General features: G+C 39.4%; 1 protein-coding gene and 1 non-coding gene across 2 annotated transcripts in view; one reads left to right on the top strand and one right to left on the bottom strand.

The window, feature by feature from the left end:
- PARVA (parvin alpha) overlaps positions 1–14,455 on the top strand; it is a 149,367-nt gene that overhangs the window by 103,355 nt on the left and 31,557 nt on the right. Inside the window, exon 5 of the mRNA XM_012744256.3 lies at positions 11,976–12,116. Coding sequence (XP_012599710.3) covers positions 11,976–12,116 — 141 coding nt within the window. The remainder of the gene's footprint in view (positions 1–11,975; positions 12,117–14,455) is intronic.
- LOC142870777 (U6 spliceosomal RNA) lies at positions 11,072–11,182 on the bottom strand. The gene has a single exon (XR_012919114.1). It is a non-coding gene; the product is annotated as a U6 spliceosomal RNA (small nuclear RNA).

Genomic DNA, 14,455 nt, shown 5'->3' with positions numbered 1-14,455 from the left:
GGCAGAGGGTTGTGTGTGTTTCATAGTTGTGATGAAAGCCTGAACAGGTGGGCGTCCTTGAGATGCCAGGTGGCCTCGGCTGACAAGGACTGGCTGGGTGTTCCCTGATCATGAGCTCTGTGGGAGGCAGCGGCATGCCTGGCTCACCTGTGTGTGGCCACATGTTTCTTGCGCACAGCAGTGTCTGGCCTGCTGGCAGGAAAATAGCCCTTCTCAGAGTCCCCAGGCATTTCTGGTAGGTTCACTCGGAAAGCCTCTTCCTAGTCCTTTCTTAGCTGTCTAACCCAGCCACCCTATTGCTGCCTGTTTTTCTCAGTCTTTCCACCTGCCCTGGCAGATCTCAGTTTAGGTTTTCCTAAAAGCAGATGCTGAGCCAAGGACTTGGGTGGAGGAAGCTTATGGGAGGTGATCTTAGAAAGTATAAATAACCAAGTGGGGAAAGTAAAAGGGGAAAAGAGACATGCCGGTTGAGTATGTTAAGAATAGCAGCTCTGTTTCAACCAAGGCCCATAGCTGGGCTTTCTGAGAAACCAAGTGACAACACATCTCAGAATCACAGAGAGGCAAGGGCATTTATGCTAGGGCTTGTGGTTGAGGTTTGTCTGTGCAGGGAATAAAAACCTCCAGGCTGTTCTCCTGTGGAGTCAGAGGAGAGGGCCGTCAGGGTGCTGGGGGCTGCCTGCAGCTTCAGGTGAACGCAGGTGGGCCAGGAGCTCTGGGAAGGGGTGTCAGCATCATCCAGAGAGACTAGAAGGTACAGCCACCTCTGCTGTGGGGCTGCCCCTCCTGCCACTGGCCCTTTCTCTGTGCTATTAGTGTCATCAGATGCTGCCCCCGCTGGCCTGCCTCCTCATGGCACCCACTCCCACCTTCTAAGGGGAGCAGCTCTGGCCCCTTTCACACCTCAGAGCAAAAGTTTCCCAGCCCCAGAATAGGGAACATCCTCCCCAACCCATGCAAAAGATTCACCCCATTTCTTGCCCAGGATTACCCACTTCCAGGGTGATGGAGGGAGACAACATCCTCCATTCCCCCCAGAGCATACTCCAACCCCATGGCACCAACAAGAAAGTCACAAACAAAATAATCCAAAGTTAGAACATATTTCCCAACATCTCAGTTCTGCAGGTGTGTGTTCACAGTCACCCTGTACTATTTGCATCCCTGACAACTAGGCAATAGACATGACTGAGTCAGAGAGACAGGAAAATGCCTGTTCAACATAATTCATCATTTCATTTGAACATGAGCCACTGCCTTTCTTTATTCCCCCTCCACTGCCTGTTTCTTATTTAGGTATCCTGATTTGAGATGTCTATGTGAGTTTCCTTATGGTGTGTTTTAGTTGACTGATTCTTATCTTCGAACATGTGCATGTGCTAGGAACAGAACAGACCTGTTTTCAGGGATGAGGGTCATAAGGTTACAGGGCTCTTCCTTCTGGTTTTCAAAACATATGACTGAAACAAGATATCTTCTTCAAGCCTGAGAACAAGAAGGGTCCCTTGGGCGTAAAAGTTCTTTAGGAGGGTGGTTTGGTTTTGTGTGTATGTATGTTCAATTTTCCTTTTCCCTGATAAACCCTAAAGGACGCATCTTACTCTCCTCTTAATCTAGTCAAATAGTTTACCCTAAGCAAAAACCATTTGGTTTGCTATATGCTAACCACTGAGTTCAGGTATATATTAATAGCTATCTTAGGTGACTCCCAGCCTGGAAGTACAAAGGGCTGTGGGAGATCAAGCAGGAGTTTGGGGAAGGTTTCAGGAGAGAGGGGGCATTTTGAATGGGCCATAAGGAAGGAGAAGGAAGGAAAAGAGCATGCTAGCCAGCATGACAGAAGGTTGCCGGGAAGCCTCTGTTGATTTCGGTGCTAGTGGATGGAGAACAGCGTAGAGACAGGAGTAAATGCCAGGTGACCATCAGGGTTGGCTGAGTGGGATGTGTGGCTGACAAAGACAACAAGACCCAGCTCCCAGGTCTTGGTGTCTAACACCAATCTCCAAGCAGTAAAGCCAGGCCTTCTTGGAGAAATGGCTCATTCTGGGCCTGGGGCAGGGAATAGAATCAGCCAAAAAGAAGTACTGAGAAAATGAATGAATGAATGAATGAATGGGGCCACACATTGAAAGTGTCTAGGACCAACCTGAAAGAGTTCCCAATGGCCAAAGTTGGAATTATTTGAGGAAAAATAAAAAGAACAACAATAGTATTGGATTATAACCCAAAGCCTAAAATAAACATCCTTAAATTGATACTGATATAAATAACTGAATAAATAAACGGGAGTGAAAAGACAGCTGTTCCGAAGACTTGATGTAGATACAACCCCTTCAAGGAGGTAAGAGTTCACTGCCCAGCCCTGGAGTGGCCTGAGCTTAGTGACGGGCTTCCCACGATTAGGGCTTGCAAGTGAGGATGGGGTGTGTGGGGGGCGTGACAAAAGGGCTCTTCACCTCTATGGTCTTCCTTCCCAAAACCCATAACCCCAGTCTACCCATGAGAAAAACATGCTCAAAACTGTCAAGGTCATGAAAAAAAAAAGTGTAAAACAGAAGAATAATAGAAGTGGTATCCTGGACAACTGGGAAAAACTCATGAAATCCAAATAAAGTATAGAGTTAACAGCTGTATGCCAGTGTCATACATAATTAGCTGTGACAAATGTACCATCGTCATGTAAAATGTTAATAGGGGAAAATGGGTTCAGGGTATGTAGGCACTGTCTATACCAGGCGTCCTAAAACTACGGCCTGCGGGCCACGAGCAGGGTTTCTGCCCATTTGTTTTTATACTTCAAAATAAGGTATGTGCAGTGTGCATAGGAATTTGTTCACAGTTTTTTTTTAAACTATAGTCCAGCCCTCCCAACAGTCTGAGGGACAGTGAACTGGCCCCCTGTTTAAAAAGTTTGAGAGCCCCTGGTCTATACTATGTTTGTAACTTTTTTTATAAATCTAAAAGCCATTCTAAAATGAAAAATTTGTTTACAATAAAGAAAGATGAGGCCCATATTATGGAGGACCATGAATTAAGAGTCTTGGACTACATTGGTTGGACAGTGGTAACTAGGGATGGCTTACAAGCAAAGCAATCAGAAATTAGGCTTTGGGAAGATAACGGGAGCAATAGACAGACAGGGGAGGAAATGCCAGCAGAGCATCTGCTTGTGAGGCAATGATGGTGTCAAACTAGAGGAGAGACAGTATGGATGGGAGTGATTTGAAAGGACCTAGCAATGTAGGGCATGAGCAGCTGGAGTAAACCAGGCTGACTCTACCTGGTGGATGTTGAATGGGGGTGACCCCACGAACCCCATGAGGAACAGCAACATCTTGTTGGTTTCAAGGGTCATTTGCCCATGCCCCAATGTGCTTGGGCTGAACTAGCAGCTATGCTAAAATTGGAGCAGGAATGAAGACACAGATCTGAGTTCCAATCTTGCTTCTACCACTAAAACCTATCTGTCACTCAGATCGCTCATCTGTAAACCAGGAATATGGCTTATAAAACCTGTGGCTGAGCTGTCCAATTCAGTAACCGCTAGCCACATGCAGCTGTTAAAAGTAATTGAAATTAAAAATTCATTTCCTCAGTCTCACTAGTTACATTTCAAGCACTCAGTAGCCAAATGTGGCTAGTGGTTACCATATGGGACAATTAAAAAAAATGAACATTTCCATCAGAGAAAATTCTGTTGGATAGCTCTGCTCTAAGTCTTCCTGTTGGAATAGTCATTGATTTTAGGATTGTTGAATATGATATATACTGCTGTTCTTAAACTGGAGCCAAGAGGCATTTTCTATTTCTGAAAAACTCAAAACTTAGATGGAAGCTTTTTATTTTTCTTTTATCTATAAATATAGAGAAGCTCTCTAAAATGTCTTGCTAAGTAGAAAACATGTTACAAAACCATGCAGATAGTATGCCACTGTGGGTATGTGTTTGTGTGTATGTGAAGGGACACATCTAATGCTTGAGTATGTACAGAATATTTCTGGTAATAGTCACAATAAACTGTCTTATGGAATGGGACTAGGGAACTTGGGACTGCAGTGGAGAGGAAGCGACAGTTTTCACAGTGAGTGCATATGTACATTTCAGGAGCAATACAGAAATTAATCAGTAGATGTAATATTTGATACATTTTCCACAGCCATTCCATGTAAAATAGGAAGAAAAGCTACCTAAATATGATAAAGAACATATTAAGTAGTGAAATAACAAAGATGTGATATTTCACATCTTGATATTTGATGTTATTAATCTCTATCACATCTTGATAGAGACAAGTCAGAAATAATAACTATTACCACTATTATAAGTGTGTTAGAGCTTCAAATTAATAATAGGTTTTCATTTTTAGTATTAAGGCTGACTAGATGTACAGACAGATCTTCTTGGTGCAGAACAATAAGAATCTGGATAAACCTTTAAAAACATACTTTTGTAAGGCATGGCTAAACTGGTGTGACAAGGAAGGAAATTCTTCTGATTCTAAGGAATCAATAAAAGGAAGTATAAATCCAGTGAAATAAGTGCTAATTTCTAATAGCCTATAATTCCTAATGGACTGAGGCTAAAGGGGTCACACATACATGGTTAGGAGACAAAGCCTGGGTAGTGAGCAAAAAAAGGGGGTTGGATCAGTGACCCCTGAATAAAGCCATGGTCTCAGAAGGGCAACACTTTCAGTGAGTAAACTAGAAAATCTTGTCCCACAAAGAGAGGTAATAAGGATAAATTATCTCAGCCTTGGATGTAAATGGAAGAAAAAAAAAAAGAAAAAGTCTGCCCCTGGTAATTCCTTATCAAAAGTCTATACTCACACAGATTCATACTACTTACTGTGGCTTTAAAAACTCCAAGTTGAAAATTTAGTTAAAAATTGTCCCAGTTGCTAGTGCCCCAAGGCAGAAGCACACATATGTCCTTCCTTTAAAGAATAATGAACTCTAAACCCAGGCCACAAAGAACTCCCCGAGATAAAGTTCCAAGGAATCAGAAACCAAAGACATGAGTAGTAAACCACCATGAGCATTGTCAACAGAAACAATACCCTATAAAAGCATTCCACAAATATTATAATATTAGAAACTGTCCAGTTATAGAATTTAAAATATGTTTTATATGCTAAAATAAATTTTTTAAAAGACTATTTAAAGGATAAAAGGTTAAACTATCAAAACTGGACATAGAGATGTGAAAAAGAACCAAATAAAACTTCTATAAATGAAAAAATATGTAATAGTGAAATTAGAAACCTCAGTAGACACAGTTGAAGAAGGAATTAGCAAACTAGAAGGCAGCACTGAAGAAATTACACAGAATACAGTAGAGAGAGACAAGAGCGTAGAAATGAGAAAAAACATTTAAAAGCATAGAGGTTATTCTAAGTAGCTCCAACATATGGTTAATTGGAATTCTAGAAGGAAAAGAAAAGAGAATGGAGTATAGTAAATATTTAAAGACATAATGAATGAGAATTTTCTAGAACTGATAAAAGACATGAATCCTCAGATTCAGGAAGTTCAGTGAATCCCAAACAGGATAAATAGTGTGAAATCTATACCTACACAATTTACAGGTACTTAAGATCACTGAATAAAAACAATTAAAAGCAGAGAGGAAAGATAGATTATTCATAAAGGAACAACAAACTGAAAGCTGTCTTTCACAAGGAACAATAAAAGCCAAAAGGTATTGAAAGGATATATTCAAAGTGTTGAAAAAAATTGTCAACTTTATCTTTATACCAGCAAAAAAAAAACTAAGCTTTAAAGAGCAAGGAAAAAATTAAGACATTTCAACACACATAAACCAAGAGGTTTTACTACCAACTGACCCTCAGTAATTTCTAAAAAATATACGATAGGAAGAAGGCAAACAAAATACAGTAAACAGTAGTGAGCAGAGATCATGGTGGGCAGATCAAAGCCATAATTACATGAATATAAAATAATTACAATAATGTTTAATTTGTTAATTTAAAAAATTAAGATAGAATCAGAATCCCATACAATAATAGCACGTAAGTCGGGAAGTATGTGATTGGAGTCAAAGTGTGCTAAGGTCTTTGTATTCATTAGTACATGGGTAAAGGTACTAAGTTAAGACTTTATTAAGTTAAATATGCATGATAAATTTCCTATGGTGACTAGGAAATAAGAGAAACATAATATTAACAGAAACCGAGCATATAATATCCCTACTAATAATGGGGAAAAAATGGAATAAGAAAGAATAAAACATTAATCCAAAAGGAGGCAAAGATGAAAGCAGGTGGGGAGAATCAGAAAAGCGTAATAAATAGAAAGTTCAATATAAGCTGAGAGAAGTGAATCCAAGCATTTTGGTAAACCCAATCAATGTAAATTTACTTTATTCATTTAAAAAACAAAGATTATCAGACTAAATAACAAAACAAAATCTAGCTAAATACTATTTATAACAGATAGTTTTAATAAATGAAGACAGAGAAAGGTTCAAAGAAAAGGGGTAGAAATAATTATATATTAGATTAATACTAATTAAAAGAAAGCTGGGATAACTATTTTTATATCAAAAATTAGACTTTAAAGCAAAAAGCATTACTATAGCAAGTCACTACATATTGATAAGTTAAAACCACTAGGAATATATAGAAATTTTAAACTTATATGTACATTTGTGTTTCAAATATTTAAAAATGACAATCATTAGTTCAAGAAGAACTTGACAAAACCACTATCAGAGTGGTAGATTTATAATATATTTCTCTTAATGACACATTAAGAAAAAAGTTAACAAAAATGGAGAAACTTTAGGTAATACAATTAACTAGCTCTAACTAATCTGTGTATAGCATATAATACACCCCCAAATTGAAGAATTCTTATTCTTTTCAACTGTACCTGGAACATTTTGTTTGTTTGTGTTTTGTTTTGTTTTTGAGACTGAGTCTCACTCTGTTGCCAGGCTAGAGTGCCGTGGCGTCAGCTTAGCTCACAGCAACCTAAAACTCCTAAGCTCAAACAATCCTCCTGCCTCAGCCTCCCAAATAGCTGGGACTACAGGCATGTGCCACCACGCCCAGCTAATTTTTTCTATTTTTAGTAGTGATGGGGGTCTCACTCTTGCTCAGGCTGGTCTCGAACCCCATAGCTCAAGTGATCCTTCCTGCCTCGGCCTCCCAGAGTGCTGGGATCACAGGCATGAGACCCACGCCCAGCCAAGCACAGGGAACACTTAACAAAATTTGACTATGTCCATAAAGCAAATATCAATGAATTAGTACACAGACCAAATTCTCTGTGATGCAATTTAAAAAAATGTTTTAAACTAATTCTCTTCATATATTTGGAAACAAAAATATTTTTTAAATAACTCAGGAATCACTCATACTGGAAAGAGTATTCTACATATTCTAATTCTTTGAAGGGTGATATATATGACAACTGTGTTAATTAGAACATCTCAATTTTCCCACTATTCAGAGTAATTGAGTTTATTCTATCCTGTGTTTATACTTCAGAATTTTTTGAATAATCTTTCATTGTTTTTTAAAAATGATTCCTCCAAAACTATATTTGGTTGTTAACTACAAAAACAATTGAAAGATTCACAAAATAATCCACCTGAGAAAATTTTCTAAATCACATCCTATTTCAGAATCATGCCTGATACTTATAAAAAGTTAAGCTAATTATGAACAATTTGTATAACTATGGAAACAAGAGATAATTTCCTGGAAGAATAAAACTTTAGCAATAGAAAATTTTCATAGAGCTAGCTAAAATTAGCCCAACAAAGAACAAAAGAAGAAAAACAGGAGTCTTGAAAAAGAAATGATCTTTAAACCCTTGGTAACATTGAGTAAAATTACTATTTAACTATAGAAATATTTGAGCAGGCCGCTTAGGTTTGGGGGTTGAATACCTTAAAAATAAGGAAGGGAGTAGGAATAGAAGAAGTCCTCAAATACTTTATTTAAAAATGTCACAAAATTGAAATAAGTGACATGTGCTTGCAAAATAGAGATAACAGTGTTTTATCTTATTTGCATACCCAGAGAATAGCAAAGACCCAAATAACAAATAGAACTAACAAGGGGATTTGGTAAGATGACTATATACAAGAAGAAAATCTGTACAGCAATAGCTTTTATTTTTACCAACAATAATCAGTTAATAATACCCACACACACACACACACACACACACGCACACATAGAATGTTTATTGCAACTTTATTACAAATAGGGAAAATGTGGGATATAACCTGACTATATATCTACAAGGGAATGTTTGAATAAGTTATAAGTCTTATAATATACTATGCAGTTTTTTAAAAAGAATGAATTATATCCGTATGTAGTGACCTAGAAAGATACTTATGACATACGCTTAAGTGGAAAAAAGCCAGTAGCAAAAAAATATATACAGTATAATCTCATTTTTATTAAAAGAGAGTGAAAGAGAAAGAACATGCTGTGTGTGTTAATAAGGATTACTTCAAGATATTCTCTGTGTAAATCTACTTAATACCAATATCAATGCCTAAAATAACAAAAATTAAAAGAAAATAAATCCAAAGCATAATGACTAAAGTGGAAAGAAGAAAAGCAGAATTACATTTTCTAAAAACTTTGTAATGCTGAAGAAAGCCATAAAAACTCTTCTTCTAAATAAGAAAGCCTAAATGCTAAAAAGTAGGAAAAAAATACATTAAGTTTAGGAAGAATGTCTCTAAAAATATTGGTGAAAACAGAAAGAGGATGAGTGCTCCAGTAGGTAAGGTGTAAAATCCAATAAAGGAAAACCACGTTTCTCTATACGCTCAACACTCCTGAGACCAAAGGTGTGGATCTTCCACATCAATTCTCTGTAGACACCAACTGGGAGTCTTGCAATTTAATTCTGACACTAACTATGCAAAGTTAGTGCAGCCCCCATGGGTTAAGGGCTCAATGCCACGAGGCTGTCCCCACTTCAGATGGTGATCCCAAGTCTAGGTGACCAGTTGGCTATAGATCAGGGTTCCTTGACTCATTTCTTAGATTCAATCATTTGCCAGAATGGCACATGGAACTCAGGAAGGCACTTATGTTTACTAGTTTATTATAAAAGATACAACTCAGAAACAGCCAAATGGAAGAGATGCATAGGGCAAGGTTTGGGGAGAGGCACAAGGCTTCCCTCCCTCTCCAGGTGTGCAGCCTCCAGCACCGCTATGCGTGCATCAACCAGGAAGCTCTCTGAAGCCCTGTGGTCAGAGCTTTTATGGAGGCATCATGAGGTAAACATTATTGATTAAGTCATTGGCCATCGGCACTCAATCTCCAGCCTCTCTTCTCTCCCCATAAGTTTGGGACTGAAAGTTCCTACCCTTTAACCACTTGGTTGGTTCCCCCGGCAACCAGCTCCCCCATCCTAGGGGCTTTCCCAAAGGTGTCTTATTAATGTAAATTCTGATGTAGGTGAAAGGGGCTTCTTATGAACAACAAAAGATGCTCCTATCACCTTTGTCACTCCAGAGCTCTTTCAGGAACTGGGGACAAAAACCAAATATTGTAATAAAAGATGCTCCTATCATCCTTACAAGGGTTTTAGAAGCTCTATATCAGGAAGGTGGTACAGGGATACAGGGAGACCAAATGTATGTTTCCGATGTCATGCCAATTTTTAAAAAACAATAAAATGGACAACGGTGCAAAGAAATGTTATTGACCTAGAAAACAGACTGAGAGACCTTAGGTGTACATTCTAAGTTCAATACCAGCAGATTATAAATATGAAAATTTGCAGACAATAGTGTAATACTACAGGGCTAGCAAATAAGTGGCTCCTCTCCACCTACTCAATCCACTCCCAAGACAATCATCATTAATCTATCTCTGCAGTCTTTTCTTTTGAGCCAAGACAAGACCAGAAGTTTCTTAACCTAGCGTTTTGGACAGCCTCTACCCAGTGCTTGTAGTTGCAATAGAAGATGAAAACAGGCTGGGCGAGGTGGCTCATGCCTGTAATCCTAGCTCTCTGGGAGGCCGAGGCGGGCGGATTGCTTGAGGTCAGGAGTTTGAAACCAGCCTGAGCAAGAGTGAGACCCCGTCTCTACTATAAATAGAAAGAAATTAATTGGCCAACTAATATATATAAAAAAAAAATTAGCTGGGCATGGTGGCGCATGCCTGTAGTCCCAGCTGCTCGGGCGGCTGAGGCAGAAGGATCGCTTGAGCCCAGGAGTTTGAGGTTGCTGTGAGCTAGGCTGACGCCAGGGCACTCACTCTAGCCTGGGCAACAAAGCGAGACTCTGTCTCAAAAAAAAAAAAAAAAAAAGATGAAAACAACTTGCTTCTATACGGGCAATTACATCATCCAGAAATAATGGGGGAGGGGGAAAAACAATGTGTCATTTCTTCAATAAGAAAGGATATAATAATATAGAATTCAGCCTAAAAATGGAAAAGGCACACAGGTCTCTTCAAGGTTTAACATTCAAGAGAAAGGCATTTAGACATATGCTTGCTAAGGCCCTGAACTTTAGAAATAAAGAATGATGGCTTGAAGCAACTAAAGAGAAGAGAAAGACTGCGTTTCAGGCCATCGGAGATAAGAATAGCTTGAGATCACCCTACCAAAGTGCTGAAAAGGATCCATAAATCCACAGAATCTGCAGAAATTCTCCATTGCACAAATCTCTTCTTCAAAGAATTACCCCAAGGAGAATTTGACTTAGATAAGCTATGATTATAATTACTTAAAAATAAATAATGTAAGCACTAGGGTAACTATTGATATATAGTAAAATTTAATTTGTCTGTATGGCAGTCCTTAAAAATGATGAGAAAAGACATTTTAAACATGTTTCAAATTGTCAGTTCTATCAATCATAAATGAGTTGTGGAGAGCAGGTTTAGGTGGAATTCCAGTGTTAGCCAATATATTTTCTGTTAAGTGGTCCAAAATTGTTTTGTTATTTATAATATTAGATTAAAATATGAGTGTAGATAAATAAAATGATTATACTGTTTTGCCCTTTTTTTAAGTATTAAGAGGTTATGTCATTGCATATAAGAACCATTGGTTTATTTTTTTATATGGAACACTTTACAAATTTTTGTGTCATCCTTGCTCAGGAACCATGCTAATCTTCTCCATAGTGCAGAACCATTGATTTTAAAGTACACCATTATATAAGCACTACTCAGAAAGACAAAAATCACTTTAGTTAAGCTATTACCCAATGGTTAGGGGAAAACCCCTAAGAATTCTTATTGCTTAGAATTTTTATTTTATCCTTTTCGGAGGTGTTCCTGTAGGCTTGCTGAGACATAGACGTGATCATCTTACTGAGAGCTATGAGAGTTCATGCACATGGAGACTGACCACTCTTCCCCTGGCTGGCAGCCACTGTAGGGAACCATAAGACACAACCGGATTTTAAGGATGCTAAAATGTAAAATATGTGCCTTAGAATTGATAAAATATGACACATTAAATAAGTTACTTTCCAAGTGGGTTTAAAAGGAAAGAAAGTACTTAAAACAGACAACTGTGACTGGGCGTGGCCCAGACTATACTACAGGGATGTACAAAATGCCTTGAATAAGGTCTTGACTGACTCTGCCAAGAAGGCCTTCCACCTTCCAGTCGGGGCACAGAGACGTCCTTGGAGAAGGCAGAATTGAAAAGAAGGAGAAAAAACCCAGAATGATGGAAAGGAGTTCAAATGTGACAGACTAGTTTAAATGCCCCTGGGATCTTATAATTTGGGGATCCAAGACAGGATCACAAGGCTCTCACAGTACTCGTGCCACTGTAAGGGGAGGAGGGGACAGCACTGTGCCTCCCGTAGCAGGTGCTCAGCATGCATTTGTTGAGCACACGCATGCACGTGTGCACGAGCGAATGAATGGATAAGTGAGTACGAGCATGAGTTAGGGCTGTCTGTGGCCCAAGATAACAGCTGTTCTCTTTTCCCTTTCTTCACCCCAGAGAAACTTGAGTGTGAGAAGCTGAATGTTGCTGAGGTCACCCAGTCAGAGATTGCTCAGAAGCAGAAACTGCAGACTGTCCTGGAGAAGATCAACGAAACCCTGAAACTTCCCCCCAGGAGCATCAAGTGGAACGTGGACTGTGAGTTGTACATAGGAAAATGGCAATATTAAACGACACCTGTGGTCCCTACCACATGGCCTCCCCAAGATGCCATCGTAAGCTGGCAGGCTGGGGGGGGGGGTTCGAACTCATTTATCTGCCCCCTTCCTTAAAAAGGGAACTTATACATACCCCTGGAGAAAAATAACCAAGTGTCAAAATCCTGTGTCTCTTTTCTGTAAAAAGGCTTTCCCTTAGAAACCCTGTGTGGGATTGGGAGGGGAAGGAAACTCGTATTCACTGAGCTGCTCCTTCTGAGAAAGCCATTGCTTCCAGCTTGTAGAGGCTTCGGGAAGCTGAGGTCCCCATGTCAGGCAGCCAAGAAGCAGGGAGCAGGGACTCAGCTCTGTCTGTTCCAAAGCCTCCACCCTTCCACGCCCCCTGCATTTATTTACTACAGGAGCAAAGGCATGGCTGGGATCGCAGGCGCTGGCACAGGATTTTAAAATTTGGCTTTTCACAGCTAGTATAGCTCGAGGATCTCAGAAAATGTAAACCATTAGTTTATTTGCTGCCTCGAGGGCCTGTCGTCTCATATATGGACTTAATGAGTCCATATCAAAATCAACATCAAATCACTGGATTAGGCGAATCCTACAACTGGATTCCAAAGGTGTTTTGTTCTTTGCGATAGATAAAAACATGACTTTAGATTAATAAACTGACGAGACTGCGTTTTGCCTTTAAGTATTAAGAGGTTATATACTATATCACATCCAACTTAGACAACTTAAAATGAACACCTTCCATACTCAAGAAAGAAAAAGGGATCTTCGCCTCTAAACTTAGAAACCTGATAGCTGCCAGTCACAATCTCTCCAGCAGGTTTTTAACATCTGACACTGGGGCCAAGACACCCAGTACCTCCTTCAACATAATGACACCTTTGCCTGCACAGCGTGATCAGCTGCTTCACACAGCGGCAGGGCGCTGGGAACAGGGCATTCTGTGCCCACGGAGGGGACAGCTGACGGCAGGAGGAGGGGAGGCCACGGCTCCGGGCCCCAGGTGCTGTCTCAGAGAGGGGCTCTATTAATATTTCCTCGAGTTCCAAAAATGCTGCTGTGTTCAGTGAGGGAGAAAAAGAGGGGGTTTGATCTCCAGTTTGGGAAATGTGCATGCATTTTAGAAATCCACACTAGTCTAAGCATTAGAGAAGTCCTCTAATGAAGACCCTGCTTTGTTTTGTTTGATCCTATTTCCTACTCCTTTGAACATGGATCATCTCCTTGTACCAGAAAAAAAAAAAAAAAACCCACAACAAACATCATTTAACTTATTAGGGTATCCAATTTGTGGAAGGCTGAGATAGAAGAATGACATTTTTTCAAGCCACATCAAGAACATTGTCTTCAGTGACTTTGAATGATTTGTTTGGTTCATGCTTACTTTAATTCCTTATAGGGAAATGTGTATGAGGAAAATAATCACTCGTATTACCACTCTAATCTGTTGTCATTTGTTTGCCCATTACTGGTCACATGAATGCATCTTTTTGCTTGGTCAAGTCATAGACACTATTGTGTTTTGTTATTTTCTCTTAACACTATCACACGTATTTTCTATATTTCCTTGTGGTCTTTGTAGCTATAATTTTTGATAGCTGCTTCTATTTCATGGGATAGATACCCCATAGTTAAGCTCAACACTAGGTTGATATTGATCCTTTTAGGATGTTTCCCAACTTATTGTTAATATCAGCACCAAGTTGAATGTCTTAGTTTGTGCCTCATTTTACCCTTTAGAGGGATTTCCGGAACTGAGATGGATTATTAGGTCGGAGGGAATAATTATCTTGGTGGCTAGCTGCCTGCAGTGCCCTAAGAAATGTGACAGGCACAACTCCTGGAGGGGAAGCTCTGTCTCCTCCTCTCTCGGGTATCTTCTCTGGATGTAAATCTGAGGACATTGTGACATCTTTCTGCTCAGGATAAGGGTGGCAGGGACAGGCTGCTGAATTACCAAGGTCCTTGATCTGGGGCTTTAGGAAGTTCTTCCTTTTTTTTTTTTTTTTCCCTAATTCACAACAGTAATTTTCATTAATGAAAATTTAGAAAGTGCAGATAAAAGAAATGTGTGTCTTGTACTCTTCTAAACACTTTAGGTATTTTAATCCTTATAATCCTTACTTAACCATCTGAAGTAAAAATTCTATTATTCTCATTTTATAGGTGGGAAAATTGAGACATAGAGAAGTTAAACTATGAATGTAAACTTCATGAGGGCAGGGATTTCTGTCTTTTCACTGCTATCTCCCCAGAGCCAAGAGGAATGACTGACACATACGAAGCACAGTATTTTAGGGCCAAAGGGTATGT

The sequence above is a fragment of the Microcebus murinus genome, chromosome 4 (assembly GCF_040939455.1).
Source record: "Microcebus murinus isolate Inina chromosome 4, M.murinus_Inina_mat1.0, whole genome shotgun sequence".
NCBI classification, from domain to species: Eukaryota; Metazoa; Chordata; class Mammalia; order Primates; family Cheirogaleidae; genus Microcebus; species Microcebus murinus.
The sequence above is the reverse complement of the archived record's forward strand: the minus strand, read 5'-3'. Positions and strand labels throughout refer to the sequence as shown.